The sequence below is a fragment of the Phacochoerus africanus genome, chromosome 2, assembly GCF_016906955.1.
Source record: "Phacochoerus africanus isolate WHEZ1 chromosome 2, ROS_Pafr_v1, whole genome shotgun sequence".
NCBI lineage: Eukaryota > Metazoa > Chordata > Mammalia > Artiodactyla > Suidae > Phacochoerus > Phacochoerus africanus.
The window spans coordinates 138,419,294-138,434,566 of NC_062545.1; the positions used below are offsets into that span (position 1 = coordinate 138,419,294).

General features: G+C 44.0%; 1 protein-coding gene across 2 annotated transcripts in view; it reads left to right on the forward strand.

The window, feature by feature from the left end:
* Window positions 1-2,718: 2,718 nt before the first annotated feature.
* The window catches only part of SCG5 (secretogranin V), a 64,390-nt gene continuing 51,835 nt past the window's right edge, over window positions 2,719-15,273 (forward strand). Inside the window, exons 1-2 of one of the 2 annotated variants that reach the window (XM_047766789.1) lie at window positions 2,719-2,815; window positions 4,554-4,786. In XM_047766789.1, the coding sequence (XP_047622745.1) occupies window positions 4,561-4,786 (226 nt within the window). In that variant the 5' untranslated portion in view covers window positions 2,719-2,815; window positions 4,554-4,560. The remainder of the gene's footprint in view (window positions 2,816-4,553; window positions 4,787-15,273) is intronic. The other variant, XM_047766788.1, reaches the window with a different exon arrangement.

Genomic DNA, 15,273 nt, shown 5'->3' on the forward strand with positions numbered 1-15,273 from the left:
GTAGATATAAGCATCATGTTTATCTGACATCAGAATAGGTTTTTTTAATATAGAATGGGTATGCATTTCAGATAGTTTTGGTATATTTCTAATAGTGGATATAGAAAATATTCAAATTCTGAGATGTTTATTGACTAATTCAAAGCAGTTTTTTTTTAACTATAAAAAGTGTATTAATACCCTTTTATGTCCACTGGTGTGAGTGAAATGTTGAAAGACTAATTAAGTAAGAAGGCATAATGAAATTAGCTGTACAAATCACCTGAGTTAGTGGCTTTTCTGAGGGATTAATCAGTAATCAATAATGGAAGATATTTATAAAAACTTTCACACATCATTCCCATTTTTTGTTAGCTGAAAGCTGTAATTTGGGTAAAGGATCATGAAAGTGAAAAACTTGCAGTTACGGTAATTGGAGAGTCAGGAAATTTTAGTTTTAGCCTTGATTTAATACCCCTATTTCCTTTTTCTTTCTTTCTTTTTTTTTTTTTTTTTGCTTTTTAGGGCCGTACTTGCCCCATATGGAGTTTCCCAGGCTAGGGGTCAAATCAGAGCTACCGCTTCTGGCCTATGCCACAGCCACAGCAATTCGGGATCCTAGCCGTGTCTGTGACCTACACTACAGCTCACGGCAAGGACAGATCCTTAACCCACTGAGCAAAGCCAGGGGTCGAACCTGCGTCCTCATGGATCCCAGTCAGATTCATTTCTGCTGCGCCATGGCTGCAACTCCCTGACAACCTATAGCCTCTTAACCAGAAGGCTGGGTACCAGGTTTCCAGAATCATCTAATATTTATAGGCTTGACGTCTAGTTGGCCCCCTGCAGGTTTCATTCCATAACTGCAAGAAGTCCTTCCCGTTTCTCAATAGCTTGCAGGACAAAAGGCACAAACCTTGCACTCTGGTGATCAGTAACACTTTACTTTTGCTCAGCACATTATTCTTGGCGAAAACCTCTAGGTAGTTTTTTTTGTTTTTTCCTTCTTTTTAGGGCCACACTCTCAGCATATGCAGGTTCCCAGGCTAGGGGTCCAATTGGAGCTATAGCTGCCAACCTACACCACAGCCACAGCAACACAAGATCCAGGCCTTGTCTGTGACCTACACCACAGCTCACCGCAATGCCAGATCCTTAACCCACTGAGCAAGGCCAGGGATCAAACCTGAAACATGGTTCCTAGTCAGATTTATTTCTACTGTACCATGACAGGAACTCCAATATCCTTATTTTCATTTTTTCCTTATACAAAATAGAGATAATTTTACTCATCTCATGGGGATACTTGATCAAATGATATACAAACAACAAAAGTTAGTGTCTGGACATGTGCAGAAACTTCAAGGACTATTTTCACTTAGTTCTTACAGGTAAAGATCTAATATTAATTTGATTATTATGAGCAACAAATTATATATAGAACTTAATAGACTGCTTGGCAACATTCTAGTCGGATTCGATAACCACTGAGCCATGACGGGAACTCCATGACAACATTCTACAATCACTAAAAATTTAATATAGGATTTTGAAAATCATCAGGCCCAGGCCCAGATGTCACATGAAGCATAAACATTTTAGTGTATTTCTGTCAACTTTCCATTCCACACAAAGGCAATAAATTGTAATGGCTTCTCCATTTTTCCAAGCACAGAATGAAGAAACAAGTAACACAAGGTAAAATTCAGAATTGAAAAAAAAAAAAAAAAAAAACCTCAGGATGTGTGAATAAAAAATATATTAAACCCCAGCATGGTCTTTGAGCCTAGAAGCAATAGACAGTACTTATCCTACTGACTTAGCACGCACTGAAACAAAAGCTGGAAATGGAAGAGCACCCATGGAAGAAAAGGTGGTAGGAAGGAGGCTGACTTCAAACCAAAAGACCACAGTGTCTCAAATGAATTTTGCAGGCGCCTCTTCATTGCATAAAATAACTGTAGATGATAATGGATTTGGGGACTAGAGCCAGGTACAGAGTTCAGGATTCAAGGTACTTATTCTTGGACCTCCAGGTACTTTACTCATCCCCAGTCTTGAAAGAGATACTGTGTTCACGGTATGGTTTTACACTTCGATTCTTGTGTTTGAACAAAACTCAAGTGTTCAAAATTTTCCAGTGTTTTAACAAGGAGCATTCTGGATCTACCTGGATATATTTCTGCCATGTGCAGGGAGTATGGCTTCTCTTGAGGCCAAAGAAATTCTCCTTGATAGTTGGAGTGGAAGTTGGAAAATAACACTCAAAATTAATATTCTTAGAGGTTTTCACGTGGTTTTGGTTTATCATTTAACAGGAATTTCTAGCATCTTGTATTAAATGTCCCCCTAGTTTTTCTGCTCAATGAAAAGTCTTTAGAAAGCACTCCCAGTAAATTCTCAGGGCCTTTAATTCTTGTCTCCCCCCCCTGTCATTGCCACATTGCCTCTTTTCAAGCTAAAAGACTTTAAAACAACATAAAAAGGCTGGAAGACGACACAATTAAAAGTACGCTATTGAGGGCAAAGGGCAGAAGTGGCCAGGCGATCTGGGCACACTGTTTAGATACCTGCTAGAGAAAATGTTAATTTCCGTAGGGGTCGGTAGCGGGAGAGGGTCTCCAGGAGGTGTACTTAGAACCCGTGGGTGGATTGAACAAGCATCTCGGTTGCTTTCTGAGTAGTGCTGGCCAGGCGGCCTCCACCTGCTGGAGGAGGGGCTGGGGCGGGGCTAAGATGAGAAAAGAGGTGACGCAGGAGCTACCCAGATTACCCGGCTTCCCGCCCGACCCCTACTGAGGCACAGACCGTTGTAGGCTCCTCCAGCTGCCACTCGGTAAGTCCTGCGCTGAGGCCGGCTTGACCTCATGCCGCCGCCCCCCGTCCCCCCAAGAAATGGGTTTTTCTCCGCGATCCGCAGTGGGGGAGGGCGTCCTGCTGGAATCCTGGAGCTGAAGGCTGGGGGCAGACAAAGGATGGGTGAGGGAATTGGAGGTTCGGCTGTAGATAAGAGAGAAAGAGGAAGAAGATTGGCTAGCTCAGCAGATCAGAAAGATGTTGGCTGGGGGGGTGTTAATGAAACAAAGATATCCTGCATTAAGGGTGGAGGAGGGGAAGATGAAGATGGCTGGAGAAGCTGGTGTCTGCCTCCGGCCTTTTTGTCAGAATTGCAGGCTTTGCTCTCAGCTCTTTGGGGGACAAGGTTTTCTATCTAGTAGTGGCTTTTAAATAAGACTTTTCCTCTGCAGAAATTGAAATTGGGGTTATCAATATTGCCATTTCGGGGAAGAAATGCATGCCACCACCACCTCTCCCTTCCCTCATAGAAGAATGGTCAAAAGAGAGTCTGCCTGCCCCCCTCCCACCCTGCCTGAAGTGTCCACCCTCAGGCTCAGCAGCTGCAGAGGGAAGCTGAGTGAATATTTGTCCTCAGTTTCCAGCAGACTTCTGCCTCCATAGAAGCCAACATGCAGGACAGGTTGACTACCCTGACTAGTTTTTCTCTTTCCTTCACCCATTCTTTCTCACCACCCTTCAGTCCCCCAAATTCTAACCTCCAGAATAGCAAGGCAATATTGCTAACATGATAATAGCAGTTGAGGGGGCTTTGTGCCTGGCATTGCGCTCTTACATGTGCTCCCACATGTACCTTCACAGTAACCCTCTAAGACAGACGCTTTCTCCTCCCTTTTTGCAAAGAGAGCTGAGGCATTTGCCCAAGCTCCTCCGGCCAGCATCCCTTATCTCTCGCACCAGAGGCCTGAGCTATGTGTATTCTCAGCCCCCCTCAGGATCTCAAAAGTATTAGCTGTTGGCTCAGATGTTCCCCTCCACCACTCCTAAGCTTTCTGTGCTTCCTTACCATTTGGTCTTCCAACTGCTTCCCGTGAGTCTTTTCTTCCTCAAGACGAGAAAAGTCAAGATGTCACTTTCCCTGCCTCTTTCTCAAAATTAAAGCAAATGTTTGTTGTTGTTTGCTTTAGTAAGAGAGGGAGCGAGTGGCAGGGAAGGGGAAATGCAGAACTTCCAGGGAGCTACAAGGACAGTAAGAAATGAATGGGAACTGCCTTTCCAGTCTAGTCTTCCTGAGAATGAGACAACAGAGGGAACTGGCCATCTTGGACTGTTCTTTTTTCCTTTTTGTTAAAGACTTTTATTTTTTTCTATGCTAGTTGATTTACAATGTTCTGTCAATATCTGCTGTACAGCAGTGACTCAGTCATATATATATATATATATATATATATGCATGTGTGTGTGTATATATATATTTATACACATACATACGTTCTTTTTCTCACATTATCCTCCGTCATATTCCATCACAAGTGACTAGATAGAGTTCCCTGTGGCTGACTATTCTGTTTCTTTAATACCTTCTCACAGCAGATGTCCTGGCTAAAGTGGGCACCTAAAAGGCCTAAGCAAACTCTTAAGGATTTTTCACTGCAGTCCCATTCTGGGTGGTCCTTGAATCACTTCCTGGAATGACTGTGTGATTGCATCATCACAGTTGCCAATTGTGGCCAATTGATACATGTTTGGTCTTTTTTTTTTTTTTTTCTTCCCTGCAGATTAAAAATGGTCTCCAGGATGGTTTCTACCATGCTGTCTGGCCTAGTGTTGTGGCTGACATTTGGATGGACTCCAGCATTGGCTTATAGCCCGAGGACCCCTGACCGGGTCTCAGAAACAGATATCCAGAGGCTGCTCCATGGCGTGATGGAGCAGCTGGGCATTGCCAGGCCACGGGTAGAGTATCCAGCTCACCAGGCCATGAATCTTGTGGGCCCACAGAGCATCGAAGGTATTTACTGTATTCTGCCAGTTTGCAGTTTCCATTAGCAGTGAAATAATAGCTAGTACAGAATCTCTACTTTCTCCCTCTATTTTCCCTTTTCTTCTTTACTGCGCAGTATATACATACAGCCATCCACATGAGAATATAAGTCCTGTGAGAGCAGGAGCCTTGTCTAATTCACAGCTATAGCCCAGCATCTAGCACAAAGTCTGGTATATTGACACTATGAAGTGAATGAAGGAGCATCTAGTGTCATCACTAAAAAAGACTAGAACCCAGACCCCATGTCTTCTCCTAAACTGATCTCTGGCAAGTTGTGCCCTTAGCTGGCTACCCAAGTGATCTGTATTTGTAAAAGATCCTCGAAATATAAAGATCTTAAAGGATCTGATTTGATTCATGGGGACGACATCAGATAAACCCAAAAGGAGCCAGAAGAGGTACTGACGTTGAATTGATGTTGGAGTTCCCAGGTGGAGCAGTGGGTTAAGAATCCAGCATTGTCACTGCTGTGGTTCTGGTTGCTGCTGTGGTGTGGGTTCAGTCCCTGGCCCTGGAACTTATGCATGCCAAGAGCATAGCCAAAAAAAAGTTTATGTTAAAAAGTTTTTAAAATGTTATTTAAAAATGTAATAAATATTAATGTAATTGTTTTAGGATAGTAAGACCACTTTCCCCCTGAATTTTTCTAAGTTTCTGGCAATGTGGTTGTAATACTTTTATTAGAAAGTAGTACTCTTTTGTTTAGTGGTTTATTTATAGAGAGAATCTGAGTCTAGTTCTTATGAAGTGGTAATGAGCAGCTTTTAAGAGCAGATGCCTTATTTCCATGCCTTGCTTTGTATCCCTCTGATTCTGAACACGCCTTTTCCACCGAGGTGGAGCCCTAAAGCAGTAGCATGATTAGTTTAGTTTAAACACAAGCGAGCACCTCAAGTGTTTGCTCACAGGAGTGGGTCCTAAGGAAAAAGTTGAATTATTTCTCTGAGCCTTGTCAAAACACACACCCAGCAAATGCTATTTGATTTTGCATAGTTTTGCCTGAGCCCATAATTTCCTAAACAGCTATCTGCCTTTGAGTCCTGGGAATGCCATGAATATTATGGATGTATGATTCTCACTTCTGTCTTGTTACCTAAAGTGTTAAGACATCACGTAACACTAACTCTGTGGGATTGTTGTCTGTTTAGGCTGACATTTGATTTCAGGAATGGATTTGAATCAGAAGCCTGCAAACCTAGCACAGGTCTTGAAGCAAAACAAATCAGACAGAGCTTCACACCATCCCTTCTGGGAAGAATCTATATCCTTTCCAGCACCTGCTACCACCTAGGGCTTCAAGTTCACCTGCCCGTTTCAGACCAGCTCTTTCGAGACAGTAAATATCTGCCCTTTTAACAGTGTTTGTTTAGTCATCCAGTTGTTGCCATGGTGATGGCTTTCCGAGGTTCCCATTAATACTGGAGGCCTGATTATCTGTGTGGAAAAAAACCCCAGAAATTCTCTGGGCATCCAGAGCCTCATTTTCTTCACTCAGTGGCCAGCTCTTCAGCATCGGCTCTATGCCAGCTCCTGTACAGGATACTGGGGTGCTTCTGCCCTAAAAGAATCTCACTCTGGGGTGCAAGGGGTGAGAGGTTATTACAGTGCCTCATGGTCAGTGTTTTGATAGATGCATAGGCAAGCTGCTGCAATGGAAAAGAAGAAAAGAGGAATTTGTTCTGCTCAGGAGTGGTGGGGGTAAGGAAATACTTCTTTGAAGAAGCAACATTTTGGAGTTCCTGTCGTGGCTCAGTGTTTAATTAACTGACTGGCATCCCTGAGAACTCAGGTTCGCTCCCTGGCCTCGCTCAGTGGGTTGGGGATCCGGCATTGCTGTGAGCTGTGGTGTAGGTTGCAGACGTGGCTTGGATCTGGCATTGCTGTGGCTGTGGTGTAGGCTGGCAGCTACAGCTCCAATTTGACCCCTAGCATGGGAACCATATGCTGGGGTGCAGCCCTAAAAAGCAAAAAAAAAAAAAAAAAAAAAGAGAAGAAGGAATGGCAAGTGAAAAGGCATAGAGATCTGAACAGGCATAACAGGCATGATTTAGAACAATTCTGAATTTAAAACTGTTTTCGTTATTACCCTTGGGCTAATGTGACATCATGTTTGGTCTCCTCTAATAGTGTCTGGAAGGGATGGACATTGGCTTTTGTTTTAATTTTCTGTTACTGTGTCAAAAATGTCCATATATTTCATAGCTTAACACAATACCCACTTACTGTCTCACAGTTTCCTTTGGTCTGGAGTTGGGCAAAGATTACCTGGGCCCTTTACTCAGAGTCTCCTCAGGCTGACATCACAGTATTGACAAGATAGACAGTGTTGGCTGGAGCTCGGGGTTTTCTTCCAATGTCATTAACGTTGTTGCAGAATTCAGCTCTTTTGCTCTTGGGGCACCAAGGTCCCCTTTTTCTTACTGACTTTGAACGGGGTCCCTTTCAGCTCTCGGAGGCCACCTTCAGGTTGGTTGTAAGCCACTGGCCCTTTTGCAACATGGCACCTTATTTCCTCAAAGCGAGAGGGAGAAGATCCTTTCAGTCTGCTAACCGAAATATAGTATAATTATGGGAGCGACCACCCCACTGCCTTGTGTCATTTATCAAGGGAGTGGTAGCCCACTGTAGGCACAGGGCCTCCCTGTGCTCAAAGGCAGAGGATTCTAGTACACAAGTAAGTGAGAATCTTGGGGGTCATCTTAAAATTCTGCCTATGACAGCTTGAGTGCAAGCCAACAAAGAAACTAGTCCAAAGACATGAGGGGAAAAGGAAACAAGAAGCCCAGGGTTTTTTTCCCCAGTCCTGGACTTTGGCATTTAATGTATGGGGTGGTCTGCTTCTTGTTCATGTGAGTGTAGGATTGCTTCAAATCATCCATTTATTAGCATTGTCTCTGCTCAGAAATTCGGTCATGCTCATGCCCAGTTGTCTGACGGATGCAAGTAATATCTTCTATATCCCTTCACTGCTGTTGTTTTGAGGATTTTATTATGAAGGACAAAGTGAGAAACATTTTTCTAATTTTTATAGAAAGAATACACATAATAGGAGTTCCCATTGTTGCTCAGTGGTAACCAACATGACTAGGATCCATGAGGATGCGGGTTCAATCCCTGACCTCGCTCAGTGGGTTAAGGATCTTGTGTTGCCGTGAGCTGTGATGTAGGTCACAGACACTGCTGGGATCCCACATTGCTGTGGCTGTGGTGTAGGCCGACAGCTGTAGCTCTGATTCAACCTAGTCTGGGAACTTTCCATAGGCTTTGGGTGTGGCCCTAAAAAGACCAAAAAAAAAAAAAAGAAAAAAAAAGAATACACATAATAGGCATCATGTGTATTCTGGTGTGAATTTCAACACACATGTAATACCAACTCTTCCCAAAGATACCTGGATTTAAATGTCAGCTCCATCATTTATTAGTAATGTAACCTTGAGCAAATTACTTCATTAAGCTTCTGTTTAGCTGGGGGGGGGGGGGGAATAGGATTTATTTACTTATTTATTTTCATTTTTTTAAATCTTACTGAAATATAGTTGATTTATGTTATTGTGATAATTTCTGCCTTATGACAAAGTGATTCAGTTATATACATCCACATATCCATTCTTTTTCAGATTCTTTTCCCATATAGGTTATCACAGAATATTGGGTAGAGTTCCTTGTGCTATACAGCAGGTCCCCACTGGCCAGTCATTCCATATACCTCAGTGTGCATATGCTAATACCAAACTCCCAGTCCATCCCTTCCCCTACCTGTCCCTTTTGGTAACCATAAGTTTGTTTTCAAAGTCTGTGAGTCTGTTTCTGTTCTGCAGATAAGATCATTTGTATTTTTTTTAAGATACCACATATAAGTAATATCATGTGATATTTATCTTTCCACTGTCTGACTTCCTTCACTTAGTATGATAATCCTTAGGGTTATCCATGTTGCCGCAAATGGCATTATTTCATTCTTTTTATGGCTGAGTAATATTCCATTGTATATATGTACTACATCTTCTTTTTCCATTCCTCTGTTAGTGAACATTTCGGTTGTTTCCATGCCCTGGCTATTGTAAATAGTGCTGCAGTGAACATCAGGGTGCATGTATCTTTTCAAATTATGGTTTTCTCCAGATATGGGAGATAGGATTTAAATTTACTCACCAGCAAGCAGGTAACATTCCAGTTCAGAGGAACAAAAGTAAAGTTTTAGCCGACCTGACTACACTGCCACGAGATCATTTCTAAATGAATCCTCATCATCATTTTAGGTGACTTACTGGACTTTTAAGTTCCTTGCATTCAGGGCTGTTCATTGTCTAATACCTGGCACATAAAAGATAATTTTCTTTTATTGTGCCTACTCTGATTAATTGTGTAATTCTTAGACTAATCTCGTTATTGAAGTTGATAGAATTGGAAACTAACCTTTTAATATAGGATGTAGTATAAGTCACTGTGAGGTCCTTGAAGTTATAGAGCCCATTTTATTTTATTTTATTTTTTATTTTTTTGTCTTTTTGCCATTTCTAGGGCCACTCCTGCGGCATATGGAGGTTCCCAGGCTCGGGGTCGAATCAGAGCTGTAGCCACCCACCTACACCAGAGCCACAGCAACTTGGGATCCGAGCCACGTCTGCTACCTACACCACAGCTCATGGCAATGCTGGATCCTTAACCTACTGAGCAAGGGCAGGGATCGAACCCGAAACCTCATGGTTCTTAGTCGGATTCGTTAACCACTGAGCTACGACGGGAACTCCCCTAGAGACCATTTAAAAAAATTCTCTCCTTTGATCCCATATCTCTTCTCATTACTTTCGCGGTAACCTTTTCACACATGCTGATAAACTTCCTCACCTCCCGTTCTCTCCTAATCCCCCGTAATCAGCTGTTCCTACCACTCATTTGTCAAGTCAACAAGTATTTTTTGAGTGCCAGGCACTGTTTTAGGTACTGAGGAAATGAACATGAACCTGAAAGATTGTCAGGGCAGGGGAGGTGTAGTCATTATATAAACAAGTAAATATGTCATAAGTGCTATAAAAATATAAAGCAGAAAAAGGGCGGGTTCCCTGGTTAAGGACTTGGCATTGTCACTGCTGTGGCCCGGGTGACTGCCATGGCATGGGTTTGATCCGTGGCCCAGGAACTTGTGCAGGTGCAGACTCAGTCAATTAATCAATGAATCAGAAGGGGGGGGTGAAGGAAACAAAATAGTGGCAGGGGATCCTCACTGAGATGGTAAGCACAGCTTTGAGAGCTGAGAGAGTGAGCCGTTTGATCTCTGAGGACCTCTCAGAAAGGCTACAACTGCAGAAGCCATAAAGGCCTGGAGGCTAGTGTGGCTACAGCCAAGGGCAGGAGGAGATGAGACTCGGGGAAGGGTGGGGTGGGAGGGCGATGGGAGGTGGTGTGTGGGGCCAGATCTCAGCCCAGGGTCTTGCAGTCCTACAGTGACTTTGGCTTTTCTCTGAGTATGTATCTGAAACCACTGGAGATCTTGGGCAGTGATGTGATCATCTTTTTTTTTTTTGCTTTTTTTAGGGCTGTGCCTGTGGCATATGGAAGTTCCCAGGCTACAGGTCAAATTGGAGCTGCAGTTGCTGGCCTACACCACACCCACAGCAACTCAGGATCCAAGCTGCATCTATGAACTATACCATGGCTCATGGCAATGCTGGATCCTTAACCCACTGAGTGAGGCCAGGGATTAAACTGAGTCCCCAGGGATACTGGTTGGCTTCGTTACCACTGAGCCACGATGGGAACTCCCAGCTGAAAATATTCTGGAGGGAGGGAGGACTGCAGCTGGGGAGATGCGTTAGGAGCCTTCTCCTAAGAGAAATGCAAACAGAGGCTTTTCAGAGGAAGATCTCAAGATCAGTTGTGCACATGTTAATTTTGAGATGCCTTTTATTTTTATTTTTTTTGGTTGCAGCATGCAGCACCAAATTGACTTGGGATCTCGGTTCCCAGACCAGGGATTGAACCGAATCCTGAACCTAGGATTAGTGAAAGTGCCAAATCCTAACCACTAGACCACCAGGGAGCTCCCTGGACATGCCTCTTAGACTGTGCTTGTCAAGGCCAGCTTCCTTGCCAATTTCCCTGCTGTCTGCCTCCATCCTTCCCAGCCTCCTTGCAGTGCCTCGGCTGCACCAATGTCTTCCCTTCGCTCTCACACCACTTGCTGTTCCCACTCTGCATAGCCCTGTCTTCCTCTACAGGGCTTGCTTCGAGGTCATCTTCACAGAGAGGCCTGCCCCGGCTCATCTATCTGAATAGCCCCACATTCTCTGCCACAGTACCCGTCCCCCCTTCTTTAGGGCCGCACCCATGGCACATTCCCAGGCTAGGGGTCAAAGTGGAGCCGCAGCAGCTAGCCTGTGCCACAGTCACAGCAATTGCCAGGTCCAAGCCGTGTCTGTGACCTATACCACAGTTCACAGCAACGCCAGATCTTTAACCCACTGAGCAGGGCCAAGAATCAAACCAGTGTCCTGGTGGATACTAGTCGGGTTCATTACCCCTGAGCTACAATGGGAACTCTGGCTTCTCCTTTTGTTTTTGTAAACTCCATAGCATTTAAAAAATTTATAAGGAGGCTTTCCCTAGTGGCCTTGCAGTTAAAGATCCAGCATTGTCACTGCTTATGGCACAGGTTTGATCCCTGGCCTGGGAACTTATCCATGCCATGGGTGCAACAACAACAACAAAATTTTTAATGAATGTTTGTTTCCTTGCTTATTGTCTATCTACCCACTGGAATGTCAGCTCCATAAAGCTTTATTTGTTTTATTTGCTGCTTTGTACCCACACACATAGTAGACACTTGGTAAATATTTGAAGAATGGATGTGTATTTGAATAAATATTTGAAAACTAAATATATCTGGTGACAATAAGTATATAAATACTATTTGTTCATTTTTTAAATTTATTTTTTGTCTTTTTGCCTTTTCTAGGGCTGCTCCTGCGGCATATGGAGGTTCCCAAGCTAGGGGTCAAATCGGAGCTGTAGCTGCTAGCCTACACCACAGCCACAGCAAATTGGGATTTGAGCTGCATCTTCGACCTACACCACAGCTCACGGCAACACCAGATCCTTAACCCACTAACCAGGCCAGGGATCGAACCCACAACCTCATGGTTCTTAGTCGGATTCGTTAACCACTGAGCCATGACGGGAGCTCCTATAAGTACCATTTGATATCCAGATCTTCTGAGACTTTTTTCCTTTCAGCTCAAGGCAAAAAAAAAAAAAAAAAATCTACGTGGAGGTTTTCACCAAGAACTAGGAGATAATGTGCTGAACAAAAGTAAAGTGTTTGAATATGACTGATCACCAGAGTGCAAGGTTTGTGCCTTTTGTCCTGCAAGCTATTGAGAAACGGGAAGGACTTCTTGCAGTTATGGAATGAAACCAGCAGGGGGCCAACTAGACGTCAAGCCTATAAATATTAGATGATTCTGGAAACCTGGTACCCAGCCTTCTGGTTAAGAGACTACAGATTGTCAAGGAGTTGCAGCCATGGTGAAGCGGAAATGAATCTGACTAGGATCCGTGAGGACGCAGGTTCGATCCCTGGCTTTGCTCAGTGGGTTAAGGATCTGTCCTTGCCTTGAGCTGTGGTTGTAGGTCGAAGACACATCTCCGATCCTGAATTGCTGTGGCTGTGGTGTAGGCCAACAGCTATAGCTCTGATTTGACCTCTACCCTGGGAACCACCATATGCTGGGGGTGCAGCCCTAAAAAAGCAAAAGCAGGAAGGAAAAGGGGGGTGGGTTGCAGGTTGTTAAGCCAGCCTCCTGGCTGACCTGCTCTAAATGATCAGTGGGGAGGAAGCATTTGCTCAAAATATCCAAAGAGGATGGGGGAGGTTATTTTTCTCTTCTCTCTAGACCCTTTAAACATGACTTGGTAAGGAGCATCTTTCAAAGGTGTACATTCTTAACCCAAATCAAATCGAAAACACAAAGGAAAAGCAAATGGGCACCAACTTGTTTTATAGGGAAGAAAACTTCCTTGAATAGATGGCAGGGAAGACTGGGCTTAGGCCTTCACCGTGCTGTTGACTAGCTGCATGTGATCTTGGCAACTTTTCTGAAACTTGGTTTTCTCACACATGATGTGGGGTTTCAGTCCACTCTCTCACATGCAGAGAGGGGCTGCTGTTAGTCACTGCATTCTCTCACTTTGTGTTTTCCTCTTTCAGGGGCTTTTCTGGATGTTGTCTTTGATGACTCATCCAATTGGCAATACAGGTCAGCTGTGCTTCAGTGCACCTTGTGTCTTAGCAGTGCCCACTTTCCCCCAAGCTCAGGTGGCTCATCTGTCCCCATGACATAGCTAAATGGCTACTGTTGCCACCTGAAACAAGGAAAGCCACCTGTTGTCCAAGGGATGGATTCAGAGAGCCATTAACTGTGGGACAGAGACCCTTGGGAGTCAGAAGTTGGCTCTGCCAGCTGACACTAATGTTAGCTCTCGATGACTTCAACCAGAAAATGTGCTTCTGTCTTCAGAATAACAGCCTCAGGTAAAAGAGGGTCTCCTCAGGTTCATGGGTTTATTTTCCCTACTACTCTAGGCCACCTGGTACTAGCCTTGTGATACCACAAGATATAGAACTACTGAGAAATTTATAAATACTGGCACTTTATGGATCCCTGATAAATTTATACCAATGTTGCCAGACATAAAAACGCCAAAATTCTTTTTTTATGATACTGAAATTTTTTTTGTTATGACACTGAATTTTGGACTTCAGATTTTTAAAGAGAACTGACTTCAGATTTTTAATTTTAAAGAGAACCAAGATTTTTTTTTCTTAATAAATATCAGGTGGAGAATCTGTAAGATAAGGTCAATTTGAAGGAAACGCTACTTGGCTGGCCCTTGGCCTCCTAAAGGAGCTGCAGTGCCTCCACTTCGCCACATGGTGGCAACAGTTGCTTTCCTATTGAAGGTTGGAGGGCAGAGCCTTAAGCATTGAACACCCCCACCTGGGCCTCACTAAGTTTCAGTCTAGCCTCTCTCTGATTTGGAGGAAGCAGTGGGGCTGATTCTTGACCCAGGTATTCTAATTAAAATCGGTTCCTATGTTATCCTCATCCTGGGAGAGCCAGTGAGAGCCATGGGTTTGAGGGTTGCCTTTGACTGGATAAGGGCCTCCAATTTGGCCCATGTCCTTTGGGGTTTCGCTGAGCCCATCCTGAACCCTAATCTTTAAAATTTCCCTGGATGATTTCCAGTTTATTTCTTCTTAAAAAAAATGCACGGATAGTGATAAGAAGTGGAAAAGCAATAAGGGGAGGGGGGTGTTGTTACCGGTGGATGGGAATGAGAATGATGACTTATTTTACTGTTGGGTTTAAGGTGTCCTGGGGCGTCCAGGTGCCGGTGTCCAGAAGCCACTTGGATGTCTTTGACACAGGAGTGATGTCTGGGTGAGGGAAGGGATTTGGGAGTCGTTCCCATATTAGTGGTGGCTGATGCCCTAGAAATGGATGTGGTTTCCTGGGTAAGTATCAGGTAAGAAGAGCAGAGCATCTGAGAGAAGGCCTGGAAAACTCAGTCCACAGGGCCAGGTAGAAGACTCTGTAGTGAAAACAGAAAGATCGGGTATTAAGGAGAACCAGGAAAGTGCCGTTAAATAAGGAAAAGAGTATTTCAAGAAGGGGCGGTGGTCCCCACTGTCAGAATCAGCAGGGAGGTCATGTGAAATAAGGATGGTTGGGTGTAAAGTGTTCTCTGAGTGTAGCAACACCGAGGTTCCTGGGGGCTTTGGGCTGAACAGGTTCTGTGGAGTAGTGGGGACAGAAACCACAATGCAGTAAACATGAAAGAAAACATGCTGTAAAAATCTGTTCCAGCACATCGGGTTGTAGGGAGAAGACTGAGTCATGGTTGTGAAAGGACAGGGGCCGTTGGTGATGTAGAGATGAGGAAGGTTTTTGTTAGGTTGTTGTTTTAGAGATTTGAGCTTAAGTACTAATTGGCAAGAACCAATGGGGAGAGAGTTAAAGATGTGGGATGAAGAGCAGATGACTGAGGGGTTCATTTCAACTGAGGAGGTGGGGGCTGGGGGTTGACCAAAAGCTCAGCTGAAGCCCTGGGTTTAGATCTTTCCTCAGCTCGGAAAAAATAGAGACCAGGCAGAGGTACATCAGAGATGCAGTGAAGTTTGGAGGCTTTGGCCTCAGTGTTTTCAGATACTCGGTACTATTTCAAGCCACTCACTCAGAAATACAAATGAAATGAAGTCAGCTTCCAGAACCTCCCTTCCTTTTTATACATCTCACCTACATCACATATATATATATATGTATATATATATATTTTTGTCTTTTCTAGGGTCACACCTGAGACATGTGGAGATTCCTAGGCTAGGGGTCTAATTGGATCTGTAGCTGCCGGCCTATGCCAGAACCATAGCAGCGCCAGATCTGAGCCACATC